The sequence below is a fragment of the Protopterus annectens genome, chromosome 4.part0, assembly GCF_019279795.1.
Source record: "Protopterus annectens isolate FY-2018-M chromosome 4.part0, PAN1.0, whole genome shotgun sequence".
Lineage (NCBI taxonomy): Eukaryota > Metazoa > Chordata > Ceratodontiformes > Protopteridae > Protopterus > Protopterus annectens.
The window spans coordinates 1,768,578,983-1,768,606,797 of record NC_056733.1 but is presented as its reverse complement, the minus strand read 5'-3'; the positions used below and the strand labels follow the sequence as shown (position 1 = coordinate 1,768,606,797).

Sequence of the window (27,815 nt, the reverse complement as noted above, 5' to 3'; positions counted from 1 at the left end):
AAGCCTTAGCCAGGTCAAGGTATGTGGCATGCACCATCTTCTCCTCATCCATTGCCTTGGTGACCGTCTTGAAGATGTCTACCAGGTTAAGTAGGCAAGACCTTCCCTTTACAAAGCCAAACTGGAATGGGTCCAGTGTCTGTAGGTTGACAATGTCCTTGTTGATCATTTCCATGGCACTTTGTTCCATGGTTTTGCACATTAGACTTGTCAGACTGATGGGTCTGTAGTTTTTAGAGTTGGTTGATGGACCACCCTTATGAAGACGGATGACCACTGAAGTCCTCCATTCACTTGGTTGCAAACTGTTTTGAGGCTGTAGTTGAAAAGTGCCTCAAGTGGGCCTGAAAGACCATGTTTTATTTAGGAAACAACCCAGAATACTGTTGAGGTCCACTGAGGCAGTGTTTTTGACCTTGGCAAGAACCACCAAAACCTGCTCCCTGCTAATAGCTGGGGGGGTATGCTAGGAGGGGATTTCACTGAGGGTAGCAGGGGGATGGCAGTGTGTGTGTGTGTGGGGGGGGTAAAGTTCAAGATGAATTTGCAAGGCAGCAGATTCACTATGCCTCTCTGCTCAGTAAAAGTGGTGCCATACACCACCAGTTCAACACACTGCTATGCATTACCTTTAAGGTTTCAGACATAGATGAAGAAGGCTTTGTGGTTGTCCTTAGCTTGAGAGACTATCCTAACCTGTAGTTGGCCTTGCTGGTCTGAGCTCTTGTCTTTGTGAGAGTAGCTCTTTCTAACTTTGGTCATGATTTTCCTTTTGTTATACACCCTGTTAAGTTTGGGATTCCAACAGTGTGGTTTCCTTTTGTTGTTTTTTATGGGCGTACATCTGGTAGGTACACCAGCCTCAATGCAACCATTCAGATGGTGGTGTTTGTACAGGGTTTCTGAGTACAAATCTGCAACGGTTGCTTTTCTCTTGGGGTTTGGGGGGGCATTGAATTTTGACAAACTGTCACTCAGTAGGATGTAGTTTGCTTTAGAACGGTTCCTAGCTGTTACAGGTTTAACTGGCTTGTCTGAGTTGATTTTTATTTAAAAGGAGACAAGTTTGTGATCAGATGTCACCAATGAGGATGTGACATGGGGGGAGGAGCTGTTCTCCCCCATGTTGGTGACTAGGTCCAATATGTTTCAACCTCTGGTTGGAGGTCTTACTATCTGGTCCACGGTATTTGTGTTAATAAAGTCCAAGAAATGTTGTGCCTGCGAGTCTGAGGCAGTGTGCATTTCCCAGTCTATAGAGGGATAGTTAAAGTCTCCCATGAATACAGTATCTATTTGGGGGATGAGTATCTCCACTAGGTCTAGGCACGAGTTATGAGATTCTTGGGGCATAGATGGAGACCTGCAGATAGCTAGGATATGACAAGGGACTTTATCTACGGTGACTTGCACATGGATGAAATTCAGGGCATCATCCTGTTTAACCAAACTGGAAGTATATTTGTTGCTGATGTAGATTGAGACATCTCCACCTTTAGACTCGGTCTATGCTGATGTTGGTCTAAATGTATGGAATGCTTTCTGTGGCTTTAAACCAAGTCTTCGAAATGACACAGATGTCTATATTCTACAGAGTGAGGAGAGCCTGTAGGTTCCTAAGATTGAGCAGTAGCACCTTAAGGTGGCTTTGAGTTTTTTTTTCCTATGTTGGAATGTTTGTCATTTTTGCATTGCCTAAAAGAGGCTCTAAGGGCCAGATAAATTTTAGCCAGTATCTGAAAGCCCCAAGTGGACAGGTGCAGACCATCCTTGGCAAAGGATGCTGACAGATACTGAATCTCTGGAATGACACCAGAAACTAAGCCAGTTGTTAAAATCAATCATTTCTTGTTGATGTTGTGGCATCACTCTTGGTGAAGGAAGAATACTGCTCTGTGCAAGAGACATTCCTGTCTGTGACACATATTCAGAGAGATCCATAATGTCTATATTTCATACCTGGCCCAGCTGCGCATCTGCTCTATACTCCTCACATATGCTGTTTTGAAAGGCTGTCATTCTTCTTCTACTCTACCTATCTCCTCGTCTTCCTAAGGTGCTAATGCCCTGCATATTTCTTTGAACTCTTGTGCTTTCACTCCAGTCAACTTCCAGGTGTTCAGCCTAGTCTCTGTTGACTTTAGAGCCTTCTCTGACCACTGGTTGCAGCTGATTTTGTATTCAAGTGGTTTATATTGTGGGCTGTTTCACTGAGGATGAATTTTTTTTCCTTGAGTATACCCACTGCCCTTTCATCACAAGGAGGAAGTCTACAAGAGTTGTTTGGTTGCCACTCTTGTACATGATCCTGTAACTTTCTCTCTTGCAGAACCATGTGCTGGCCATCAAGCCATTTGCCAGACACATCAATGGCCTTTCCTTCTTTTTTTCCTGTTGTATTATGAATACTGCCCTATCATTACATTGGAGTCTGATTGCAACGAGTTTGTCTCAAATTTTAATGATATCCCTCACTGTCTTCAACATTTTGATCCACATGTTTTGTGATGTGGACACCTGACACTCAAAGAAATGGAACTTGTATATAGATCCTTTGCAAAAGGATCAGGCAATGTGGTGTTGTATGCATGTTATTCAATTCTACATAAAATATTTTTCTAATACATTAATGTGAGGTGCATTGGAACTTGATTGATATAAGGTAGGATAAAGCAAAAGGACCAGACAAACTGCTTTCCAGACGTCTCAGGAATATGGACAGTGTAAAACTGGATCCCATGATGAAGATCTTCAACAGATTACTGACCAGTGCTGAAGTGCCTGATGAATGGAGGATGGAAATTGTGTTATCTTTGTATGAGTAAGAATCTGCTTAAATCTGAGTAACTATAAGCCTGTCAGCTTAACATCAGAGACACAGAAAGTCATTTTAAGATTTCAGATGAAAAAGCTGGCTGCTTTCCTAAAGGAAATGTATACCCAGGACAACAAACTGGACTCATGTTCTGAGGGTGCTGGTTTCAGTCACTTGTGATGTAGTTTCATGACTATTTTACAGTAAACCTTGACAGGAAGTACAAGTAGACCTTTCTACGATCATTGACTTAGTCCTCCATGTAGCTGGTAGGTACACTGCAGACGTGGCAAGCAAGATTGAGAAACTGGACTGCTGCATGGTCAAAAGGTTGGATACAGATGGTTGTGGTGAGTAAGATGATACCATAAATTAGGGTGATCACTAGTGGGTAGTGGGAGAGGTCAGTCTGGGTCCTCCGCTTTCCAGTACATTCATTTTACATATATCTTAAGGAAGACAGCATACCTCTCAACTGTCATTGATTTTAACTCAAATTATAGCTATGTCCCTCTTAAACCCTCCAAAAACTGGCTACTTTTGAAGAAAAAGTGGTTAATTACACTTAATAAATAGTGACAGTAATTCAAATTATAGATTTTTTTTACTTCAGAAAATGTATATTAATTTACATTCTCTTATTCTGCCACTATCTCAGGTTAATAGTACTAATCTTTAAAGTGTCCCTGATTGCCCCTGATTATTTCTGGATTTGGCCCTGATTCATTGCGAGCCATTAAAGACAGAATGTGTTTAACTTCTTTGATGACATAAAAATAGGTTGGTAAATATCAAGCACAATTTGAAAAGTCTGACCTGGTGGAGAGAAAGATGTCAGGTTTGGTACAGACAAGTGCAAAACACTACAGTTAGGCCACAAAACCCTGGCATGACATTCAACTGGGTGACTGAAACTGATGGCTGTGGAACAGGAAAGGATCTATATGAGTGTTGATCATATCTGGGATGGAGCAGCAGAATCACAGTGTGTTTGATATGGCAGCAAAAAACAGAATACTGGGATTTATCCTCATGGGGACATATTTCAGAAGTAAAGATGGAGTGCTCCTGCTCAGGTCCTGCTCCAACCAAACACGCAGTACTAAAGGCCATACAACTAAAGGGACTTTACAGAGCAAGAAGAAGTCCAGAGAGGAAAGGCACCATAAGAGTGTGTAGTAGGGACAGGAAGAGGTATGGACAAGAGACTAGAGAAGATCTTCTCGCCAAAAAAACAGGCGAGACGAAGACGACTTGAAATGGGTGCACACGATTATATTGCTGAGTTACAAAGCAGTTACCATAAAAGGGAAAAGGAAAGAACAGGACAGGCCATAGGCAGCAAATTGCAAAGAACTACTATCCCTGAATCGATAAAAGTACCTAGTCACAAACCGTGTTTGATACCAAAATAATAGAATATCAGAATGGCTTGAAGAGGAAGAAGACATTCAACAGATCTTAAGACAGCAGGAGACAGAGTGAGAAAGAAGACCGTGATGAAGTGAAGGTAGATTGTTATACGCATGTTAAATGCACCTACAAGACTAACTAGGTGATTAGACTGTTTCTGCTGTCAAGCAAATATAATGCAACATCTACCTTTGAAGGGCATTTGAAATGGGATTATTTTAAGGAAAATCCAGTGTAGAACAATGTTGGAATTACAGGAAGGCTTAACAGGCAAGAACGCAGAATACTGAATCGTTAGGGACTGCTGCACTAAACAAGGCCTGACTTTTGGAAATGCAGTCCAGAGAATGATGCTTGTTGAAGATGTGACCTGACAATGAAACGTTTACAGTACAAATGTTCATAATGGACAGACTTATGAAACAGGGACTTGAAATGGCACACCCTTGACTGAGTGGCCTATGATAGCAGCATTTTTTAAAATGATAGTTAGCTGCCTAGTAGCAAAAGAAAGTGTAATTAACAACTCACATACAATGTTTCTTTAGCAATCAGAATATTATCTACAACAACAGCAAAGGAGAAACAACTGGTTTTCAACTCTGGACTTGTGTACCCTCTTCAGGTAGAACTGGGGTTGTCAGTGCACATCAAAGGTATGAAGGGCTCTTTCTACCATTCATTCTCTCGTTCTCTCTCAAAAAGAAAACACAAGATACATGTGAAAGATTAAAGACAGTGTGGGTTAGTCTTAAAGGATGACCAATCAAACTAAAAGATTAAATGGGTTTCACTATAGATAATGGCATGCAGTTCTGAGACCCTAAAGGAAAAAGTGACAGACACTAAAGAAAAGTCTTGCAAGAGACAAATTTTAAAGGTATTGAACCAACTTATTTGAATGAAGGACATGTATGCCCGTCAGCCATGAAGTTCAAGTCCCAAGGTGCTAAAGGGTTCTTCAGAAGGCAGTAATAGTTGCTAAAATTCCTTTAAGGAACTGCTTGACCAACCAGCGCTGTTTTACAGTCCTCTACTCCACGAGGCCATAATATGTAGAGGCATCTAAAATATGTACCTTAATTTATTATAATTAAGGCCCAAGTCAAGGTTATTGCAAAGTAAACAAATTAGGAGGTACAACATAGCTTTTTTTCCAGAATGAATGAGAAAGAATAGTTGTCTAAAATCTAACCATAACATAGATGTCCTTCTATTCACTTGTTGCAGTATTCTTAACCTGACGGAGAGTGCCAAAGCTCAAGAAGGAACGGAGGAGGAAGGAGCAGAGGAACTCTCAATGAAGCCATGTAAAATGTCTTTGGCAAAGCCAGCTCTGGATCTGGAAGTGCTATCCAGTTTGTAGTGCTTGGTAAAGGTATGTATAGAAAACCAGGTGGCTGCTTCAAGGATGGTGTTGTTATCTAGGCCCTTGAAGAATGCCTTAGAGGAAGCCACAGCCCTGGTGAACTGGGCTTTCACTGGTGAAGGGAGTTTCTTTCCATGGAACGTGTAACAAAGGCAAATAGTCTTTGAAATCCAAGAAGAAATAGTCTGCTTGGAATCAAGTAATCCCAGAGCTATGGGATGAAAGTTCATAAATAGCTGATCATATTTCCTGATAGCTTTAGTCTTGTCCAGATAAAACCTAAGTTGTCTGAGTACATCTAAGTAGTGTAGTACTTTCTTACTGTTATTTTGTGGAGAAGGGAAGAAGGTAGGCAATTAGATGAATTGGTTAACGGATAACTTATTAACCACTTTAGGTATAAAGGAAAGGTTTGTTCTCAAGGATATCCTATCTATATGAAATACCAAGAAGAGGGACACTGCCATAAAGGTTTGAAGCTCTGACACCCTTCTGGCTGAGATCATGTCCACTAGTAAAGCAGTTTTCCAGGAGCAATGTTTGGGGGAGGCTGAGGATGCAGGCTCAAAAGGGCCTGGGTACATTTTTCTAGGGCAAAATTAAGGTCCCAAGGAGGAGGAACAGGTTTCCAGGTAGGCATAATGTGAAGGACACCCTTAAGGAATTGTTTCACCTCAAATCTGGATACTATTGAGGAAGAAAGATGCAGACAAGCAGAAACAGCTGATGTGTGCTTTGACAGAGGTGTAAGCCAAGCCAGCAGAGAGCAATTCATCAAAGTAAGACAGAACCACTGGGATTCCCACTGTCAGTGCGTCTTGGTTCTTACAGAGTCACCAGAATGAAAATCTTTTCCACTTGGAAACATAAGAATTTTTTGTATTGGGTTTTCTGACCTCCTGCAAACCCCTAAGCACCTCCTCTGAGAATAGGTATCTGAAGGGGATTAGAATCCTATCACTTACAGTGTCAGCTGTAGCATTGACAGGTGTGGGTGTATTAGGGATTCTTTGTTCTGTGTGAGTAGGTCCACTCTGTGGGATAACTTATGGTGATGGCAATTGGCTAAATGTAGAAGGAGGGGGAACCAGTGCTGTCTTGGCCAAAAGGGAGTCACCAGCAACATTTTTGGTTGGTCTGCCGAATCTTGAACAAAACCTTGGTATTAGAGGAAGGGCAGGGAATGCATACAGAAACATCCCCTTCGAAGAGAAGGAGAGGTTGTCTACCTTCCAAACCACAGGACTTGGGACTCTGGCACAATATTTTGGAAGATGTGTATTCAGGGGGGAGATAAGTCTATTTCAGGAATACCCCACTAGTGGACTATATCCAGGAACACGTCCCTATGAAGCATCCATTTGTGGGACTGAGTCAGGGATCTGTTTAAGGAGTCTGCCACAAGAGTCAGGTTGGGAGGAATGTACACTGCCTGAATAGTCATGTGGTACTGGGCCTGAAATTCCCATATCAGAACAGCCAACCTGCACAGGAGATAGGATTTGGTCCCCCCCATCCCTGCTTCTTCACATACCAGAGGACTGTCATATTGTTTGTGAACAGCTGTAGATGGCCTGGACAAAAGAGAGGTTGAAATGCTTGTAGAGCCAGTAGTAATGCTTGTATTTCCCTGATGTTTATGTGTTCTGACTTTTGGGAAGGGGTCCAAATGCAATTAACTACATAATGAATTCAACAAATAAGTAAGTGTAAAAAACTCATACAAAATGTAGTACAGATTGAAAGATACATCTTTTTACATATAATAAAACATGGGTCTATGAAAGATACATCTTTTTACATATAATAAAACATGGGTCTATGAAAGATACATCTTTTTACATATAATAAAACATGGGTCTATGAAAGATACATCTTTTTACATATAATAAAACATGGGTCTATGAAAGATACATCTTTTTACATATAATAAAAAATGGGTCTATATTATATCAGCGAAAAGTAAATACATCAAATACGTCTTCATAGACCCGTTTTCAGTGAAAACGAAACTCTGCAAACAATCATTACATCAAACTTTTTCCCATGGTAAGTAAGCATTGGGCAAATGCAATGATCACATAAAAAACAGAAACATTTAAAACTTACCCTGGTGGTGGTGGTGGGGGGTGCACCTCCCCAAACACCCCTAACTAAATATGCCAACTCCAAGATCACACTACAGTGGGGAAAAGAGCAAATTCCTGAAGATGGCCCACTAGTTATTTACTGTGGGAAAATTTTTGACGTAAAAATCATTCACAGAGATTTGCTTTTGCTGAAAACAGTTCGATGAAGAGGTATTCGATGTATTTACATTTCACTGATGTAATACAGCCCCATAAAAAAACAGCACAGTAAAAAGGAATCTAAAGGAAAAGTAAAGTAAAAATGCACGTGCGTGATTAATTTAAGAACAAATAAACACGTTTAAAACTGATAAAACTGATTGAAGCTATGCACCATTAAAATTTTAAAGCTGTTAGCTTTAGGGCAGGAGTAATAGAAATACATTCATTAATTCTTGGGTATGCTGAAGCACTCATCTTAATTTGCCAATACAACTCTCTCTTCTACAAAAGAACTTCTAAAGCCCCCCCCCCCCCGTTTACTTCTTGAAACAAATTTTAAAATGCCAAAGTGGAATCTACAGAAATTTGTGCAAGAAATATAAAGTTTATAAAGTGAACTACCTTTGTTTTGTCTCATAATATCGTAATTATGTTCATAAATTGTCTTTTTAAGCTCTCATATGTTTCTGACATTAAACTCCAGGAACAACTCCAGCCTTATTCTTCCAATATTCAGCAGCCCGTTTTTTTTTTTTTTTTTTTTTAGTATAGAAGATTTTTCTTGGAAGGTACTGTTGTGAATTTAACACTCAAACTGGTTTAAAGGTAGTGTACTTGTTTGATTCTGACTACACTACATGAGTTTCTCTTGCATTTTCTGAGGTTTTATAGAGCTGCACGGCCACACACAGTTTTTGGTGTTTCTGAGTTTGAATTTTGAGTGTGGCAGTGAAGTCGGGTGATACCATTTTGCACTACGGAAGGGCTGAATAACTTTCCTAATACATCTGGTGTTTGAGCTTCTTCTTCACTTCTGGAAGGGAATCTGAATTTACTCAGTAACTGTTCTCAAGGAAATTTAACCCAACTTCTTGGGTTACTAACACAACAGGTTTATCCATGCAAACACAAATAGACAAGATCACACCTCCCTCCCATCGATTATACCACCTATGAACAGTTCCAGTTCTCAGCATATACACCAGGAAGTGCAGCACAAAACTGTTCGTACAACAGCTTCTCCTCCAGGCCAGCTGCTTCTGGGGTCAATGAAAATGTTGTTTTTGAAGGGACTTAAACGAATGGTTCAACAGTGATTTTGGTTCTTTTTCTTCCACACCTGTTAACAAAGATTACTGTGACCTTTCTACAATGATGGGGACCCTTGGGAGAAAACTTATAAAGGTGCATAACCTTCAAGCTGACAATTTATATCTAACTGAATGTCTTAAAGTTAAGAGGGTCCCTAAGGGCTTACGCATTTACAAATTTCTTAATGGTATAGTTTCCAGTTCACAAGAACATGTTGAACTTTTGAACGTGTTTGAAATATTTGGTTTTGATCTTATGAATTTTATCATTAATTTTAATTTTAAGCTATCGCATCCTTTATCAGAAGAAGCTGCTCTTTTAAATGAAAAAAAAATACTTCTGACTTGTTGTTTGAATTTAATAAGTTAAAATATGAGCAGATTTTTGTAAGATTGATGGGCAGGTAAAAAAAAATAACATTTTGAGGAAACAGAAAAAACTGCAAATAGATTTAAAGGAATATGCTACTCACATCACATATCTATTTCCTAAGAGACTTAGTGACAATTTGGTCACTTTTTCTTCTCACATGATTGATGCTAACAGTACATGTTTTATGTACCCCCCACCTACAAATTCTGTTTTTGACAACATTGGTAATTTAAGTACTAAACAGGTACAAGGAAGTTCTATCAATTCCCCCCCCCCCTTCCTCCTGTAGGTCTGAGAGATTAGTCAACCACAACAAGGGAACAATATATATTTTACAAACAATGGTAACAATAATGATACATTTTTCCCCATGGGCATACTCGGGGAAACTTGGGAGGAGCAGACAAGGGAAAAACAGATGAAATAACTTCCATCTCTTTGGTTGATGAAATAAACAACTTAAAACTTGACAGGGAACACATTACTTCATCACATGGTGGCATTATGGTGTAATTTAAAGGTTTCAAAATCTATAACTGCACAGACATTTCTATTACTAAAGGTAATTTTTCCCTTTTCTGCAAAGGGTTTCAGTTTGTTCCCCATTTCAATTTAGTTATTACTGAGCTCATTTTGGAACTAAAACTGTACACTAGAAGGCTCAATTTTCAGATTCATCCCTTTACTTCAACTGACAACACTCATTTTAACACTTCACTGGTCAAGAAAAAAGTATTTATACCCCCACACCAAGTGATTTTCATTTCTGAAAAAAAAAAGCCATGGAAAGGATTTTTATTCACTTTCATCCACTTGCTCCCATTTTTATCACAACCTAACCACTGATGAAAAAGTAGTACTATAGATTTAAAGTCTGATGACTCACTACTTATCATGAAGGCAGACAAAGGAGGGGGAATTGTCTTGGCTGATAGACTTGATCATGTGGGTCATATCTCTAAGATGCTACATGACTCAGACAACAACATTACAGTCTCCAGTAACAAAATCTTTATTGCATACAAGAAAATTGACCTACTCTTAGAAGATTAAATTATGTAAGAGGTTATTAATGTTGATACTTACAATTTCCTCTCTAAATTTCAGCCTTTGATACCATTCGCCTTTGGTATACCTCAAGGTCCACAAAGATATTTCTAGTCCCCCTTATAGGTTTGATTGTGGCAGCCAGGGGCTTTAAAACATACCCCTGGCAGTTTTTGTGGACTGTTTACTTAAAAATTGTCTACCTAAGGTTAAGCACATCTTAAAAGACTCCTGGGAATTTCTCTCTAAGATCACCTCACACGTATATAATGACGATTGCAGTTTCCTCGCAGTAGATGTAAATGACTTATTCATTAGCATTCCTCATGAGACTGGCCTCATATTTTTTCACCTTGCTTTACTTGACATGACCACTTTTGACAACTCCATGACTAATTTCATCACCACTTTGATGGAACTCATTTTAATGAATAATTTCATCTTTTTTGAGGGAGAGTATTTTAAACAAAAACGAGGCATAGCTATGGGGGCCGCCTGTGCCCCCACTTACTCCAGTTTGGTTAGGTACTGGTGGGAGAAGAACTTGATATTCAATTCCATTTACAATGACTGTTGGCAACTGTTGTTTCGTTACCTGGATGAAATTTCCATCATTTGGACAGTCCCTGGCACACACGTTGTAAAATTAATTGAATTCCTTAATAACTCTACTTCATTTTTAAAATTTACCCACCATTTCTCCCATAACCAGATTGTATTTCTGGACATGGACTTATACAAGGATTATAAACAAAAATGCTTTCTCTCAAAAATAAACAGAAAAATTACTTTTTGAAATCATTATTTGCATTTTTCAAGTTGTCATCCACTACATTGTAAGAAAAACAAATTCAAAGGCCAACTAGTGCAGGCTGCTAGACTGTGTTGTACCCCAGAAATACTTCAGGGGGAATGTGGAAACATTTTTAACATGTTTCTGGAAAGGGGAGACCCTTATGAGTTTTTATAACCCATTAAAGAGGAAGTCTCACGAGCCGGGGGACAAAATACATTCCTTTAATGGGTTCATTATTACAGCCTTGTACGAACTCGACAACTACACCACACACAGATTTTACTAATGCTTTGTTTTAGCAAAATTTCACATTTCAAAGCAATCAAAGAGGTAACTGGAACATTTTTAAGGCAGATGAAACTATATTTACTACCCTGGAGGAGTCACCTACAATTGTTTACAAGACAGGGAAAAAACTGAAAAACATTTTTGAAAATACCATTGGGTTACCCCAAGGACATCTTTAGCCACTAGAAAATGTGCTGCTTGCTCCCAATGTTCATATATTTTAGAACAAGAAATGACAGTGTTGGACAACTACTGTAATTCTAAAGTTGAACTTGTACTTAGTAATTGTCTAACCAAAGATATAATCTACATTGCATGCTGTCTCTCTTGCATAAGTTTCTACATCAGAAAAAACAAGAAACAGCTTAAAAAGAGGATTTATGAACATAATTATGATATGAAGAGAAAAAAAGGTAGTTCACTTTATAAACATTCTATTTCTTGCACAAATTTCTGTAGATTCCACTTTGGTATTTTAGAAATTGTTTAAAGTGTGTGTGTGTGGGGGGGCAAATTAAGTTGAATGCTTCAGCATACCCAGGAATTAAAGAATGTATTCTGTTACTCCTGCCCTACAGCTAAAAGCTTTAAAACTTTAAAGGCGCATAGCTTCAATCAGTTTTATCCGTCTTAAACTTGTTTACTTGTTTTTAAGTTAATCACACACATGCATTTTTTGCTTTGCTTTTCATTTTAGACCTCACAGGAAGTTTCAATTACAAGATCTATTTTAGATCCATCATTTATGTAAATTTATTTTATCTTATTGATTGTTCTCAATGTCACATGGCAGTCTTTTTAGATATTTAAACTGTGCATTTTTAACTAATCTTGGTTCTGAAGAAGTTCCATTGCTGTTTACAGGGACGAAAGCACTAAACCAAGTTCTTTATTTTATTTCAAATAAAGTCAAGCCATTGCTGCAACTCCAGCCGTTTTTTTTTTTCTCTTACTATAGAAGGTTTTTCTTAGAAGGTACTGTTGTTGTGAATTTAACAGTCAAACTGGTTTAAAGGCAGTGTGCTCGTTTGGTTACTACACCATGTGAGCTTCTCTTAACTTTTAACTCTGACCTCCAGAACTCCCATGGCAAGTTTTACAAAGCCTATCTCAAATTTTGCCAGGAATACAGTGGCTTGTTGAGAGTTGGAAAACATTTGTAACATCAAAGTGTACTGTTAGCTAAAAGAAAGTGAGCTGCTATATTTTCTCATGTCAGCTTTTATCTTTTTAATGTAACAGCATACACAAGCTCTTAACTTTTCATGTGTACATCTTCAAAGTTTCTGCAGCACAACTAACAACAAAGGAAGTCTATGGTTGTTTCCCCAGTAGCATGTCTAGTACTTCCTATTAGCAGAACAGATGTCTAAAATCCAACATAGGGATGACAGGCAGTTGGATTTGACAAAGCCAGATGTGCGAATCAAATTTTGTCCACTTGGACAGAAATGCTGATATCACTAGTTCATTGCAAGGGAGCTTTCTCCTTAATTCTATATTACACTGAGGTGACTAACTTCATAACCCCCATGTAAACGAAGAATAAATGCAGGACTGCTGAATCATACTCCAATGCACTGTACGAACACATACACAAATGCATGGAACGGGCCATTCCCAATAGAACCAAGACACTCTCCTCCAAAAAAAAGACAATCTGGTGGTCCCCTGCCATAAAAAAACTCTACAACAGAAGGAAAAAACTGTTGCAGAACAAGGTGAAGTCCCAAGACTGGTAAAATTCCCTTGTTAGCTTCAACAAAAAGCTGAGATCCCTCATCAAAACTTCTAAAGCTGGCTACAAAAACAAAATTGCAGCAGATACTAAAGACAACCAAAAGGCCTTCTACAGTTATGTCAAAAATCTACAAAGCAATGCCCAGATCTGCTCTGAGCTACTAAACAATGGTAACTCCTATACTGAGCCAACAGACATTGCCAATATACTGGCCGACAGATTCAGTGCCAACTTTACCCCCCTCTCACCCCCTAAAGGGCCAATCACAATACCTGAGGAATGCCTTGTACCTAATATTACAGCTGCTCAGTTTAAAATCGCACTGTCCAAGGCCAAGAATAGAGCTTCCATGGGACCTGATAATATCCCTGACTGTGTTCTACACGAATCGCAAAATGAACTGGCACCACACCTGTGTGCCCTGTTCAATCACAGCCTCACTTCAGGCTTTGTCTTCACCGAAAGGCGCACCGCTATAGGCGTCCCACTCCACAAATGGGGTGCGATCCACTCCACAAAGGGGGTGCGAATACAGACCCTGGGAACTACCGCCCCATTAGCCTGATGAGTCTGGTATGTAAGGCTATGGAGCAGATTATCACGGACCTAATAAATAAGGACACAGGGAATCTCCAGACTCTAGACCCCACACAGTATGGATTTGTGAAGGGTAGATCATGTCTGCTCGACCTGATAGACTTCTTTGAGTCTGTCACCAGAGGTGTGGATGAAGGCAAAGTAGTTCACACAGCCTACCTCGATCTGGCCAAGGTCCTTGATACAATTCCTCACTCAGCAATCAGAGATAAACTCACTAAACTAGGCATCAACCCCTATGTCACAAGGAGGGTTGCATACTGGCTTACTGACAAAACCCACACTGTGAAAGTAGCGGACTCCAAGTCAGACTACCAACCAGTCACGAGTGGAGTCCCACAGGGATCGACCCTGGGTCCTCTCCTGTTTGGCATCTACTTTTCTGAAGTCCAGGCCAAAACCAAGGGACTTTGGCTGACCAAGTTTGCAGACGATTGCAAGCTAGGAGCCATTATTAGCTCACCAAATGATGCTGACAGTCTACAGAAAGGCCTCACAGAGACCAATGACTGATGTCAGAACTATGGCCTTAAGCTCAATGCCAAAAAATACATCGTCATTCCCTTTAGGAAGAACATGGCATCCATGAACTACCACATCAATGGTAGGCCACTGAACACCGAAGGTGTTATAACAGATCTGGGAACACAAGTGGATAGCAACCTCTCCTTTGACAATCACATTGCCACTGTGGTCAGAAAATCCTTTTATGTGGCACATTTCATTTCAAAGGGTTTTTCATCCAAGAAGAAAGAGGTCATTGTCTCTCAATACTCTTCCCTCATTAGACCAATTATCGAGTACAAATGCCCCTTTTGGCATGTACCTTACTAGACATATGCAACAACTAGAAAGACCACAAAAATATCTCACAAAGAGGATCCTAGACCTTAAACACCTGCCCTATGTGGAAAGTATAAAAAAACTCCAGCTTTTCTCGGTATCATATTGCTACTTAGAGGCGATCTCTGCTTGACCTACAAAGCCATGTCAGACCCAGCACTGTTAAATATGCTACATTTAAAGAAATCCCAATCCCTCCATGCCACATGCTTAAGAGACCTCAACCTTATTTCCACAATCAACAGAACTTGCTGGAGGGACAGGTTCCTAACCCACAGACTGCCCATGCTCTGGAATAGACTTCCCTTACACTTCAAGCAGAGCACCTCACTGGCCCGCTTCACGAGAACTGTTGACGAGTACATGGGAAATAGAAAATTCACCCTGGGGATCATTTCAGTGGCTCTGCTGGACAGAGGCACTGGGAAAGAACATCGGGCAGCATGTTGCCAGGGAATCTTTTGGGCTAGGCTTGTAAAGGCTCCAGTGCCACTAGTCTAGTACACACCTATGAACACTGGCCACAGGACTGATAAAGTAGGTGTACAATGGTACAGCTTATAGCATACAGGGAGGGAGGAAGGCCTTGTCTTCCAAAAAGTATTAACCAGTGCAATCTTGATCACTTTGCTTTCAAATTAGAGTAGATTAAATTAATTTGTGTTTGTATAAAGGACCTCTGTCCTTCAATACATATAGAAAAAAAGTTAGAAACATGCTGTTATCAGTTAGTATACTTATCTTTCCAAATATGTAGAGATAAATGGATGGAGAAAAGCAGGCATACACTGTAAATTAGCATTCTTATAGATCAGCGGTTCCCAAACTTTTATGGACCGAGACCCAGTTTTGAAAATGGCAAATTTTCACGACCCACTTCTCGCTACTAGCTACCACGTGGCTTCTCTTCAGTCTGCTCAGTGGAGAAACAGACATGCACTCTAATCTACCGAATGCCTGTCACTGTCAGGGTTGGCTAGCAAACTGGAGCTAACTGCTTATAATAGCTTTCTTTAATTTTATAACTCATAATAATGAAATTAACAACACCAAATAAATACATTATAATAAAAGAACACAAAACTGTCCCTTTACAGAATGATAGCTTTCCCCGTTAAAGTGTACATGCACCCAGATCAAACTCACGTAAAGTAAATAAGCCCATCACAGTAATCCCCAAAAGTGAATAAACAGATTTAAAGTGCTCAAATCAAACACCAAGGACAAATCAGCATTTCACATATTAAACTGTATGAAGGTGCCAAGCAGTTCTCCTACATTCCATCCCAGAGGGCAGTAAAAAACAAATAGGGCACAATTTCCATTACTCACATGCGAGACCTTTTGGCCATGATGAGGCTTATGGATCACAATCCACTGCTCTTTGACACTTGAAAGTACTGCAGACTCTTACAATCATAACATCAGCTAAGTTTTAACGGTTATATAGAATTCTTCCCTTATAAGTTCCCAAACAGCATTAACTGGACTTCTGCGGTAGTATTCTCTCACACACACACACACACACACACACACACACACACACACACACACACACACACACACACACACACACACACACAAACACAGCTACCTTTTCTCTGTTCTGACACAGTCACACACATACACATACCTACTTTCTCGCACAATAACACGCACCTTTATCTCTCATATGAACAGCTCGCTTAAATTACATACACACACATGCACACACTTTCTCTGTCATACAGAGAAACATACCACCAGCTTTACTAACACACATACTTGTAAACTCGTACACTGGTTCACTCACTCACACTCACCTCGGCATGGCTAGTTTAAGTTCCGCAGTAAGTGCTGACTGAGTTTACATCCACTTTGGCATGCATGCATGTGAAGCACACACGGTCCTCCTTAAAGGCAAAGATGCTGCCACCACTGAGTGTTTTTTCAGGATTTAAAGGGGCCATGCAGAGCCGGATCAAGGTAAAATGTGGCCCTAGGCAGGGTAATGAACCCCCCCCCCCCGCACAGCCATTCCAGTGTCCCATTACTTGGCCATTTCTCACCAGTTACCATAAATACTGTTCAAAACTCTCAGTGTGCATACTGTTTTCTGCTTTACTTCTACAATGATTATAGATATTTGGATTTAATTTAAAACATTTATTTCAAATTATATAGCACAAACACTGATAGACATTTGCTAAACAAAACAATACAGTCTCATAGTGAAAACAGACTTCACATTAAAACTTCTCTGCCCTTGAAACTCATATTCACTGAAACAGCACTGAACCCCACATTCAAAGAAAATGCATCTGGTCAGTGGTGGATTAAGTTTACCTTTGGGCTGTTTTCAAATCATAGGCCCCTTGCACATATTTTTAGGACCACTCTAAAGTGCAAGAGTTCTTTGATTCACCTTTCTGACTGTATTAAATTATATCCCTTGTATAATACAGCACCACTTGCTAGACAGTTTTAAATTTATAGTTTTGAACATTTTTCTAGTAAGTAATGAAACAAAACAAATGAACCAATAATGAAAAAAAACTGCCCAATTTAGAACATTTCAACCATAAAAGACCATTCACACGTCTGCCATTACAATCCACTAATATCAGTCAATATGCAAAATCTCTGCAGAAGTAAAAAAACATCTGAATAATTCAAATTAAAGACATCTGTAGCTAATAAACAAGTTGCTGCTAGCAAACAACTTTATATTTCTGTGTTTCATCTACAAATTCAGTGCCTACTGCGCTTGAAGAATAAACTGCCTATGCTGCATTTAAAAAAAAGGTAAGCTGATAACACTGCAATAGGGAATGGATGGCAAACTGAAAACAGGTCCACAGTTACTAGGCTTCTCATCCACAGGAGGACATACTCAGGACTGCAGCACCCCCCCTCCTTAAAGTACAACACAGTATCAGCAATCCTTCTACAGCAGAGGTTCCCAAAGTGTGGGTCGCATTAAATATTAAATTACATTGACCTGGGGGGGGGGGCAGATTTAATTATTTATTTTAAGGGCTTTCTTCTTTAAGAACGCCCTTTGTGTCCAGTTGTACAGAAGTTACAGGTGTGTGGAACTGGTTTCGTCTTCTGCATCTGTGCAGCTCGCTATTTACATCTTCGTCTTCCATGCATGTGGAATTTGAATACCAGAAGACGTTTGAAATGCAGACCACAAACGTACATGTGAGGGGTAGGTGTTTTTGTGTCTGTGTTTGTTTAAGTGTTCGGTAGATATGTGTGTGTGTAAGTAAGAAGTAGGCAGGTAGGTATGTTTGTGTGTGTGTGTGTGTGTGTGTGTGTGTGTGTGTGTGTGTGTGTGTGTGTGTGTGTGTGTGTGTGTGTGTGTAAGAAGGAGGTAGGTGTGTGTGTGTGTGTGTAAGAAGTATGTAGATACGGGTGTGTGTGTGTAAGAGAGGGAGGGAGGTGTCTCTCAACTGTCCAGATTTTAGCAGAATGTCCAGATTTTTGCCTCATATTTTTAGTCTGTTCCTCATAAAATTTGTGTTTTTTTGGGGTTTATTGTGGCAAATCAGTGAGGACAGAATTTGCTAAATAATGATAAGCATTTGAGTGCCAAACTTCATATCATTCAGAAAATTCATGCCAACACAATACCTTTTATTCTAGCAACTTTATAAGTTTATGAGAGCAATATTAACGTTTGTCCCTAGTTTTGGGGCTTTGTCCCCCCCATTATTTTTGGCTTTGCCCAGATTTTGTCTGCTAAGAGGTTGAGAGGTATGGTGTGTGTGTGTGTGTGTGTGTGTGTGTGTGTGTGTGTGTGCGCGCGCGTAAGAGGGAGGTAGATAGGTGTGGATATGTGTGTGTGTGACGGGGTGTAGGTGTGTGTGTGTGTGTTAAAAAAAATTTATTTTTTTTAATTAAAAAATAAATCTCCTGGCCAATTCCCCCCCTCCCCGCCAGTGGAGGGGGACCTCCCCAGCCAGTGTAGTTTAATATTTAACTCGACCCACCCAAAATCAGCTTGCGACCCACACTTTTGAAACCTCCGTTATAAATCAAAACCCTCCTACAGGCTATGAAAAAAAACAAACCTGCCACCTTGCTATCCGGTTTGCCATACATTAACCTGAAATGCTTGTGAGGTCTTCTCGGTATCTTAATCTGAAAATCTTCACTCCTATAAAACTGATAGGCTCCAGGCATTCACTATTGCTGCTCCTCACCTAAGGAATACTTTAACCAAATATAAATGCATTTCTACTTTTCTACAGTTTTAAAACTAGCATTGTAACTCCAGCACTGCAGGAAATCTGTTGTCTTGACTTTAAGAAAGAAAGACTCATTTTTTTTTAATTTTATTTTCAGCTATTTGTTTGTGGTGGGATAGTGCTGGGACTTCACCTGTCCACAGTGCCTCAAGCCAGATTTTCTGACCTCATCTATATTATGGTGACTATCTGAGGCTTCTCTTAACCAAGTACCACAACTTATGCTGGCCTGTCTCTATCTGTGGTAAGGTCATCTCAACTTCCACCACTAACTACCACATGTGCAGTGACACCACAGCAGAGACAGAATGCCACTATGCCCGTTCCCTTCATATGACAAAAAAGCCAAAGGCTGATTAATTTTTTCTCTCTGATTCTGACCAGTACAATCACTGATACTAGTTCATAGCTGAACTGGACTAGTTAAAGCAAGATGAGCCATTGTACCTCTGTGCTATGAGCAGGCCAGGAAATTCTACTGCTGTCTTCCCCTATGTGTTAATAATTCATCTTTTTAAGATGGCTGCTATCAACTCTCAATGTCTATAGGGAACACAAAATGTAATCCTATATATGATATAAAGACTCATAATTTTCTCCATAAGGAATGTGTAATAATAGTAATAATGAATTTATTTACAGATGCTTTAACTGTATCTGCAGCACTTATTTTGATAATTCTTAAGAGTGTTAGTTGACCGATATAACTGCAAATGTTGATGTTTAGACTTTGTAATTTGGCAAATCATAGGTTCATAGATTAGTACTAGGCTAACTGCCCTCATGGGCCATTTTAAGCCTAGCCAATTACCCCATGTGCGAATCAAACCCTGTACCTTGTGCTTCTAAGGCAAGCACCTTAACCATTACACCAACCTCTCACCCTCCTAAAACGTCAGTCCCAGGTCTTGAACCCAGGAGCCCATACACCACAGCCAATGCAATTTGCCAGTAAGCCACCTCAGCTAAATAATGATGCTTACATTCCCATTCTTGACTACTCTGTACCTAAGGCGCTTTACTGAACATTTCAAGCAAATGTCGACTGTCACTCCTCCACTAACAGCTCTGCAAATAACAACACATGTACTCCTGTGTTTTTGTGATTAATGTGTATTACTGCATGTTATTCAGGTCTAACATTATTCTCAACTATCACAGCAATTTGCACTTTGCAATACAGTACACTGTTTTGTGACTTGTTAATTATATTCATATATATATATATATATATATATATATATATATATATATATATACACACACACACACACACACACACACACATACATATATATATATATATACACACACACACACACACACACACACACACACACACACACACACACACACACACACACACACACACACACACACACACACACACACACACAAACAACTTTCCCTTTATAAATACGATTATACATTCCCTTTGTAAACATTACATTTATGTTGGTATGGCTAAATCACTTAATACATTACATTTTTCTTATGCATTCATGTACATGATGCTAACAAGCAGAAATGCTTGTAATGTTTTACAGGTTACTTTACAGCTATGTATTCCGTATAGTGCATTTCAAGTGGCTATACCCCAGGTCTCTGCTGTAAAGGGAATTGAGTCATTGTACCTGTCCAATTAATAAACTCAACAAGTTAACAAATACATCTGTACAAATCCAGTGTTCACAGTTATGACTTCCAAGTATGATACTGTGAATCTAACAAATGACATAATAGGCAATAAATACATACAAGGCTGGACAAACAGGTAGTTAACAGAAAAAGCAATGCACCACTTAAAATAACTTACCATTCTGCAGTGTCTGCTTGCCTCCAGAAAGCACTCCACTTGGCAGCATTCCTGTTGGAGTTAGACCTTTCAATGTCAGGACGCTCTCACTTTCTTCTCTGAAAACAAACAAGTTATTAACAAATCAGTGTGTTTCCATTTATAACTATTTGCAGTTTCAAACAGTATAAAATAGATTAGTAATAACAATCATAAATACTGTCGCTGTCTTTTTTCAGTCACTGGTTATATTAAATTAGTGGATTTTATAAAGGCATTTTCAATTACATCAGCTCGGTTTACCAGTCTGGACATTTTTGTATGCTGCAATTTTAGCAGCATCCATAAGGGGAGGTCATATCACTCTGGGAGGCAAATGGCATACCCTGAGAGCTGTCGCAAGCTAAACCCTGGGGCAATTATATGCATACACTTAGTCATTAGGACTTTTAAAGTTGAAAAAAGTGCTTAGTATCAGTTAGGTGACGGCTCTAATCTCCACTGCTTTGTTCTTGTCCATAACAGGAATAAATTGGGTGTAGACATACCTCTCAACTATTTCATTTTGGGCTGAAATAAGAGAGTGTCATGAAATTCCAAGAGTCCTCTGTAAAGTATGTTTTGTTTCAGTTTGAGTTTTGACCACTGACAGCAGTGACCTTCCGCACCATCAGTCTGCTGCTATAATGTTGTAATGTCACTCAGAACAGCACAGGCACAATCATGTCAAGCTGGAAATGGAAACATTTTTTTGTTTGCAAAAACAACAATCAAGACAGGATTAGACAGGATTGTTGTTTGCAACAGGCCAGTGAAGAAGAGGAAGGGAATAAAATTAAGTCTCTTACCAATTAGTTTAATCTTCAGTGGAGTGAAAGAGGCAGCTGTCCCAGAGTAAAATAATACGGGGTGCAACTGGTACTGGCATTCATTTCTGAATTTTGGTAATGCACTAAAGTATGACTGCCATCAGCCAGTTGCACCCCCTGACATTTTACTCCTTCACCCCACCCTTACTATGCCTTCCAGTGCAGTAGTTGGTGCACTGCTGAATGAAGACATCTTTGCACAGCAAGTCAAGAGGCTGTCCGAGTATTAGGTAAGGCTCAGAAACACAGAATTCAGTATTTGTTTCAACCAGATAAGTGAAACATAAGGCCCAGAAAAATACATGTCAACATTTGTTTCAGTTTGATAAGTGCACCCCTCTCACAGTCCAAGAGCATGCCATTCAAGCTGTTGTAGGCAGGTTTATTTTTGAAGTTCAAACAGTAGTTCTCTACAAGACTGGGATTTTCAGAGGAAATGGCTACCACCAGCTGCTTTCCTGAGAACTACTACGGTGGCTCACCACTTCAACACAAAGGGTGGAGGTCAAGTGGAATATCAGCAAGTGGTCAGGAGGCCTGAGATACCTTAAGACTGACTTGAACCTGGCAATGAAAACTGACTGTATGTACATGGAATGTCAAAACTTAATCTGAATAATACTGCATTATTCTAGCTTACATTTTGCACCATTTTGTCAAAACTGTTTTTAAACTTGTGTTTCTGAGTGGTGGCATCCCAAACTCCTACTGGAAATGGAGTGGGTCATGCTATTAGGTATGCAAATTTCATGTTAATTAGTTGCCCATACTTTTGGCCTAAATGGTTTTAAAAAAGTAAAATATATATCAATAATCTTTTTCAGCCATCAAGGGGCAAATGTCCACTGTTATAACACAATGATGTGAAGATTTATTATATACCAAATCTTTGCAGGCTATCTCAACAAGCATTCAGGGGAAATATTAAAAAAATGGGACCAATGCCAAACATGTCTGGTCTTTTACACTTTCCACTGTTTTCTAATAAATCTGACATGACTTTCTGCAAATGACTGCATCTGGGTTCTGCTACTCTTCAGCAGGACTATTCAGAAATGCAGGCAGCATTGTCTTAAAGGGAATTCTTTCACCAGAAACTCTTCTGTCATATACTGTATATTTGTTCACATCTGTTCTCCATAGTCACATCATACTGTTACTACATAACTTTTCTAGAATTGTACTTTTAGACTATTTTTTCAACTTACTATACCTTTATTTTGTGCTCTTTTTAATATTATCTGTCTGGCATACACTGACATTTATATATTTATACCGGAACACTGTAAAACCAACTAGGAACCAAAAAACAATAAAGTCCAGAAGAAAATGTAGTCCAAATCCAACAAGGAATTTATTTAAGCACAGAAAGATAAAACTGAATTGACCTAGGTTTCGTCTTCACAATAAGACTTCTTCAGAATACTAAAACACATCAGAACCACACTTTTTAAATGGTTACATAACCACACCCCCAGTACAAATCAATTAATCAATCAATCCTAATTCCTAAAAAACAAAAAAAAAAAATCACTTAAATATATATATATATATATATATATATATATATATATATATATATTAACATCCATACCAATAAACTATTTAATATAAAATATAATAACACTTACAATTATGTTATTTAACATCTAAATTTTAAAAAACTAAATAACAAAAGCATGTTGCAATCATAACTAACCCATAATATGTTTAAGCCGTAATAAAGGCTTAATAGAACAAAACTCATTTAAACCGGGATACTTGTGAGCATCTAATTTAATCTGCCACCTCAGCTCACATAAATCCAAATGAGCATCCAGAGTTTTCCCTTGTGGATCATATTTTATTTGTTGTAATACACAAAACTTAAATTCATGTGTTGGATTACTAGTAACATGCCTAGCCAAGGCATTTGTGGCTTTTAAATGCTTAATATCCAAAAGGTGTTCCCTAACTCTCTCTGTAAAAGATCTACAAGTTTTCCCTATGTAAAATGCCAAACACTGTTGGCATTTTGCCATATAAACAACATTTTTAGAAAAACAATCAAAATGACCTGAAATGTATATGTTAAAATCATTAACAATGAACTTGTGACTAGTGGGTAATATGCACGGACAAACCGAACATCTCCCACATTTAAAATTACCCAAAGCTCTGTTAGTAACCAAAGCCTTGGGATTAGAACACCTTTCAAAAATGTCCTTAAAAGCACAATCTTTTCTAAAAACAAAACCGGGGCATAAACCCCACTTAATACCAGTATTTTTATCAAGTTGCAAAATACTCCAATTCTTCCTAATCATGTTAATTAACCACTCCGAATCCCCATTATAAGTAGAAATAAACATAAATGGGGACCCCATCCTTCGATCCTCAGCATTAAAGGCCCTTTTAAATTGAACTGTATTAGAATTGAGTATGGGTTGATAAATACCTGTATCCCTTTTAAATTTAATTTCATTAAATAGTTCCACACATAAATCTTTGGGGTAGCCTCTATTTAAGAATAATTTGATCATAAAATTTAATTCATCCACAAAGTCTTGGTTATCGCTAACCACCCGTGCTGCTCTGACCATTTGGCCTTTAACTAGGCCTCGTTTATGATGGTTAGGATGCCAACTATTAAATTGCAAATATGAATTGGAGAAAGTGGCCTTCCTATAAATACTAGATCTAGTAATCATGGAAGCCCTATTAATGGTCAATCTGACATCCAAATATGTAATGGAGTCCAAACTATATTCATGTGTAAATTTTAAAAAATCCACAGTACCACTGATGTAATTAATAAATTCATTTAACACGTCAACTGCACCTTCCCATACAATAAAAATATCATCCAGGTATCATGTATAAACCTTTATATTTCTGTAAAATGCACTGGTGAACAAAAAATGTTGCTCCCAATAAGCCATGATGTAATTGGCGTATATGGGGGCACATGTAGCCCCCATAGCCACCCCAGTGCACTGCTTAAAATAATGTCCCTCAAAGAACAAAAAATTGTTGACTAGTACTGCTTCTATTAATCTTACAAAAACATTAATTTGATCTTGTTCATATAGACCAGTCAACAATAACTGTTGTTCTAACCACGTGAGACCTATATCACGTGGAATTACGGAAAATAAATTACATACATCAATAGTTAAAAAAACAGTGTTATTATTAACCTTAATAGTATTAACTTTTCCAAAAAATTCCATGAATCTTTAAAAATATAGGGGAAGCATTTTAATCCTTGTTTCATATGATAATCTAAATACTGACTAATAAAATAGGTCTTACTTCTCTTACCATTGACAATGGGTCTAAATTTAACGTTATCCAGCCCCTTGTGTATCTTAGGTATACCAAAGATACCACTAACCACTGGATATAAATTGGTCATAAATTCAAATTCTTTTTCTGTTATTTCCCCTTGATACAACATATCCTCCAGCATGAAATCCAATTTTCTAAAAGCAACATTAATTCATTCATGCTAACTTCAGTATATGCATCACCATCCAGCATGGATAACATAATATTCACGTAGTCATTGTGATCTACTATGACCACCCCATTGCCTTTATCTGGTTTCATAACACGAATGTTATCAATTCTTGAAAGCTCTTTAATCAATTTAGCTTCATTATCAGTCAGGTTATCAGGTATATATCTAAATGGTTGCTTAAAATGCTCTCTAATCTCTGTTTCACAAATCTTATCAAAAATGGCAACCATAGGATTCATGGGCGGGTTAAGTTGACTCGATTTAGATAAAGATTCCTGTTTGTCAGAATCACCAACATCACCAAAATGCACTTTTAAATTCATCTTACGTACGAATAACTTTAAATCCACCATTGTGTCAAGTAAATTACCTTTTTTACAGGGGACAAAAGTAAAACCCTTCGAAAATAAAGTTAGTTATAATTGCAACATGCTTTTGATATTTAGTTTTTTTAAATTTAGATGTTAAATAACATAATTGTGTTATTATATTTTTATATTAAATAGTTTATTGGTACGGATGTTAATATATATATTCATATATATATATATATATATATATATATATATATATATATATTTTTTTTTTTTTAAGTGATTTTTTTTGTTTTTTAGGAATTAGGATTGATTGATTGATTTGTACTGGGGGTGTGGTTATGTAACCATTTAAAAAGTGTGGTTCTGATGTGTTTTAGTATTCTGAAGAAGTCCTAGATCAATTCAGTTTTATCTTTCTGTGCTTAAATAAATTCCTTGTTGGCTTTGGACTACGTTTTCTTCTGGACTTTATTTATATATTTATACCCTTGACAAATCTGAATATAATACAAGCCATCTCTGTTGTACACAGTTTCTTTGCCTCAGCTGGGCCTCAGCTGAGCAGGTTGTAGCTCGAAGGTATGGGTGTTGGTGGAATCAGTTAGGAGAGATGGGGTGAGTGGTAAATGCTGGGTCATCTGTCCTGGAGAGAGGGAGTTGAAGAGAGTCCCACCACATGAGTGAAAGCTAATGGACAGCCTGTTGCTGCTGTTTCACAGCACATGGACATTCATGGGTACCTACCAGTAAAGGAGTAGTCTAATGAAGGGATGTCACATTTATAATGTTCATCAGGATGCTCCTTAATGACAGAACAGTGCATATACTACCTGTATCCATGAAGTCTTTAGTCTTTACTGTGATTGCCAACTAGTGAAGTACAGAGCATTTAACTTGCATTCCCCAACAACACTAGACCTTACTCTTAGAGATACTAGCATTTACTATGTTCGCTTTTTATGGAGAAGTAAAATACAATGTTTATGAGGTAGTAATACATTAATATGCATTAATGTTATATAGTAATCATTACTGCAATTGATGCATGTTCTGGTCAACTACAGGTTACAAAACCTAAACTCAGTTGTTGCTTTCTAGTCTTTAACAAAGGTACCATCTGCTTGAGTTGATAGTTGCTCATGAGGATATAAAAGATCCATGGAATCTATAACAAAGACTAGGGGAAATTCCTCAATACTCTGGCCAAATTTCCCCTAGTAGTATAAATGCCACGTTGGATCTCCATGAAAAGAGGCACTAACCCAGTGGGACAAATCTGGTCAAGAAAGGATAAATAAAAGTAAAATATGCATATATATATGTGTGTGTGTGTGTGTGTGTGTGTGTGTGTGTGGGGGGGGGTGTAGATAGATATACATATATACTACATATACTCCACTAGAACTGTTTGAGCTGAATTTTCACTTTATATTACCTTGTGTCTCTTTCTGTGGCAGTTCAAGTTACTCTCAATCTCAGTGAGACACTTTTGTTTACTTACCAGATCACTGTAGCTCTGATTGCTACAAGGGGCTTCTACATTTTTGTACTTCTGTGCTGTCCCTACCTGCAGCACTTCCTCTTATGTAAGCATGGCTCTCTTGAATAGATGTTTCTTATTTCCTCTGCACAACAGTTGATCATTTCCATAAATAATAAAAAAAATCTGGAATTTTTTTTTTCTTTTTTATAGATCATGACTTCTTATGTCTGCTGACTTAGTGGGAAGCTCGTTGTCTGCTGAATTCTGTCTTTTTTCTACAGCCTTTAAATCAGATATTTTCTTTTATTCTTTCTTATAATACTTCTGTCTCTCCCCAGCATGTCTTTGACTCTACTTTGACTTGCTGACAATTTCTAAATTTGTTAATATCCTTCATTGAAAAGAAATTAAGTTCCAATTGTATTTAATGACCTTTTACTTTACTAACAACATCCAGAGGTATGATACTAATAATGTAGCTGATGTTTCCCACGGATTTGCTGCTTATTTGTTGGATGCACATAACTATTATTTATATTCTTCAGTGCCTTGGGATGTTTGCTTTTGTTTTTGATATTCAGATCACATTAAGACAATACTACAGTTTCTGGTAGACATTATGCTGAGGGTGAGAATGATTTTTGTTTGCATTTTCACTTCTGTTTGCTGCAGCTATTGCATTTTTGGTTAGTCTGTTTGTTTTGGATATTCCTGATATGGAGTTGTACTTTTTTGGTGGCTGTGACAGCAGTCATGCAGTTTATGTTACTTGTCTCGGTCATATAATTTCACACATGACAGTTTGTTAGTGCTATACTGGTTGATTACAAGTGTGAACTTGCTGCATTCAACTCCTCATGGCTTGGTCACGTCCCATATTTGCTCTGGTGATTAATGGGCTTTGCTTTACTCTTTCTAATTAATTTTGTATAGGCATTTGGTCATGTTCT

The 27,815-nt window shown here is 38.3% G+C and overlaps 1 protein-coding gene across 1 annotated transcript in view; it reads right to left on the bottom strand.

Moving 5' to 3' along the window:
- Positions 1-27,815, bottom strand: part of LOC122800013 (serine/threonine-protein phosphatase 2B catalytic subunit alpha isoform-like) — a 2,229,074-nt gene that overhangs the window by 94,075 nt on the left and 2,107,184 nt on the right. Inside the window, exon 12 of the mRNA XM_044069477.1 lies at positions 20,716-20,813. Within this exon, the coding sequence (XP_043925412.1) occupies positions 20,716-20,813 (98 nt within the window). The remainder of the gene's footprint in view (positions 1-20,715; positions 20,814-27,815) is intronic.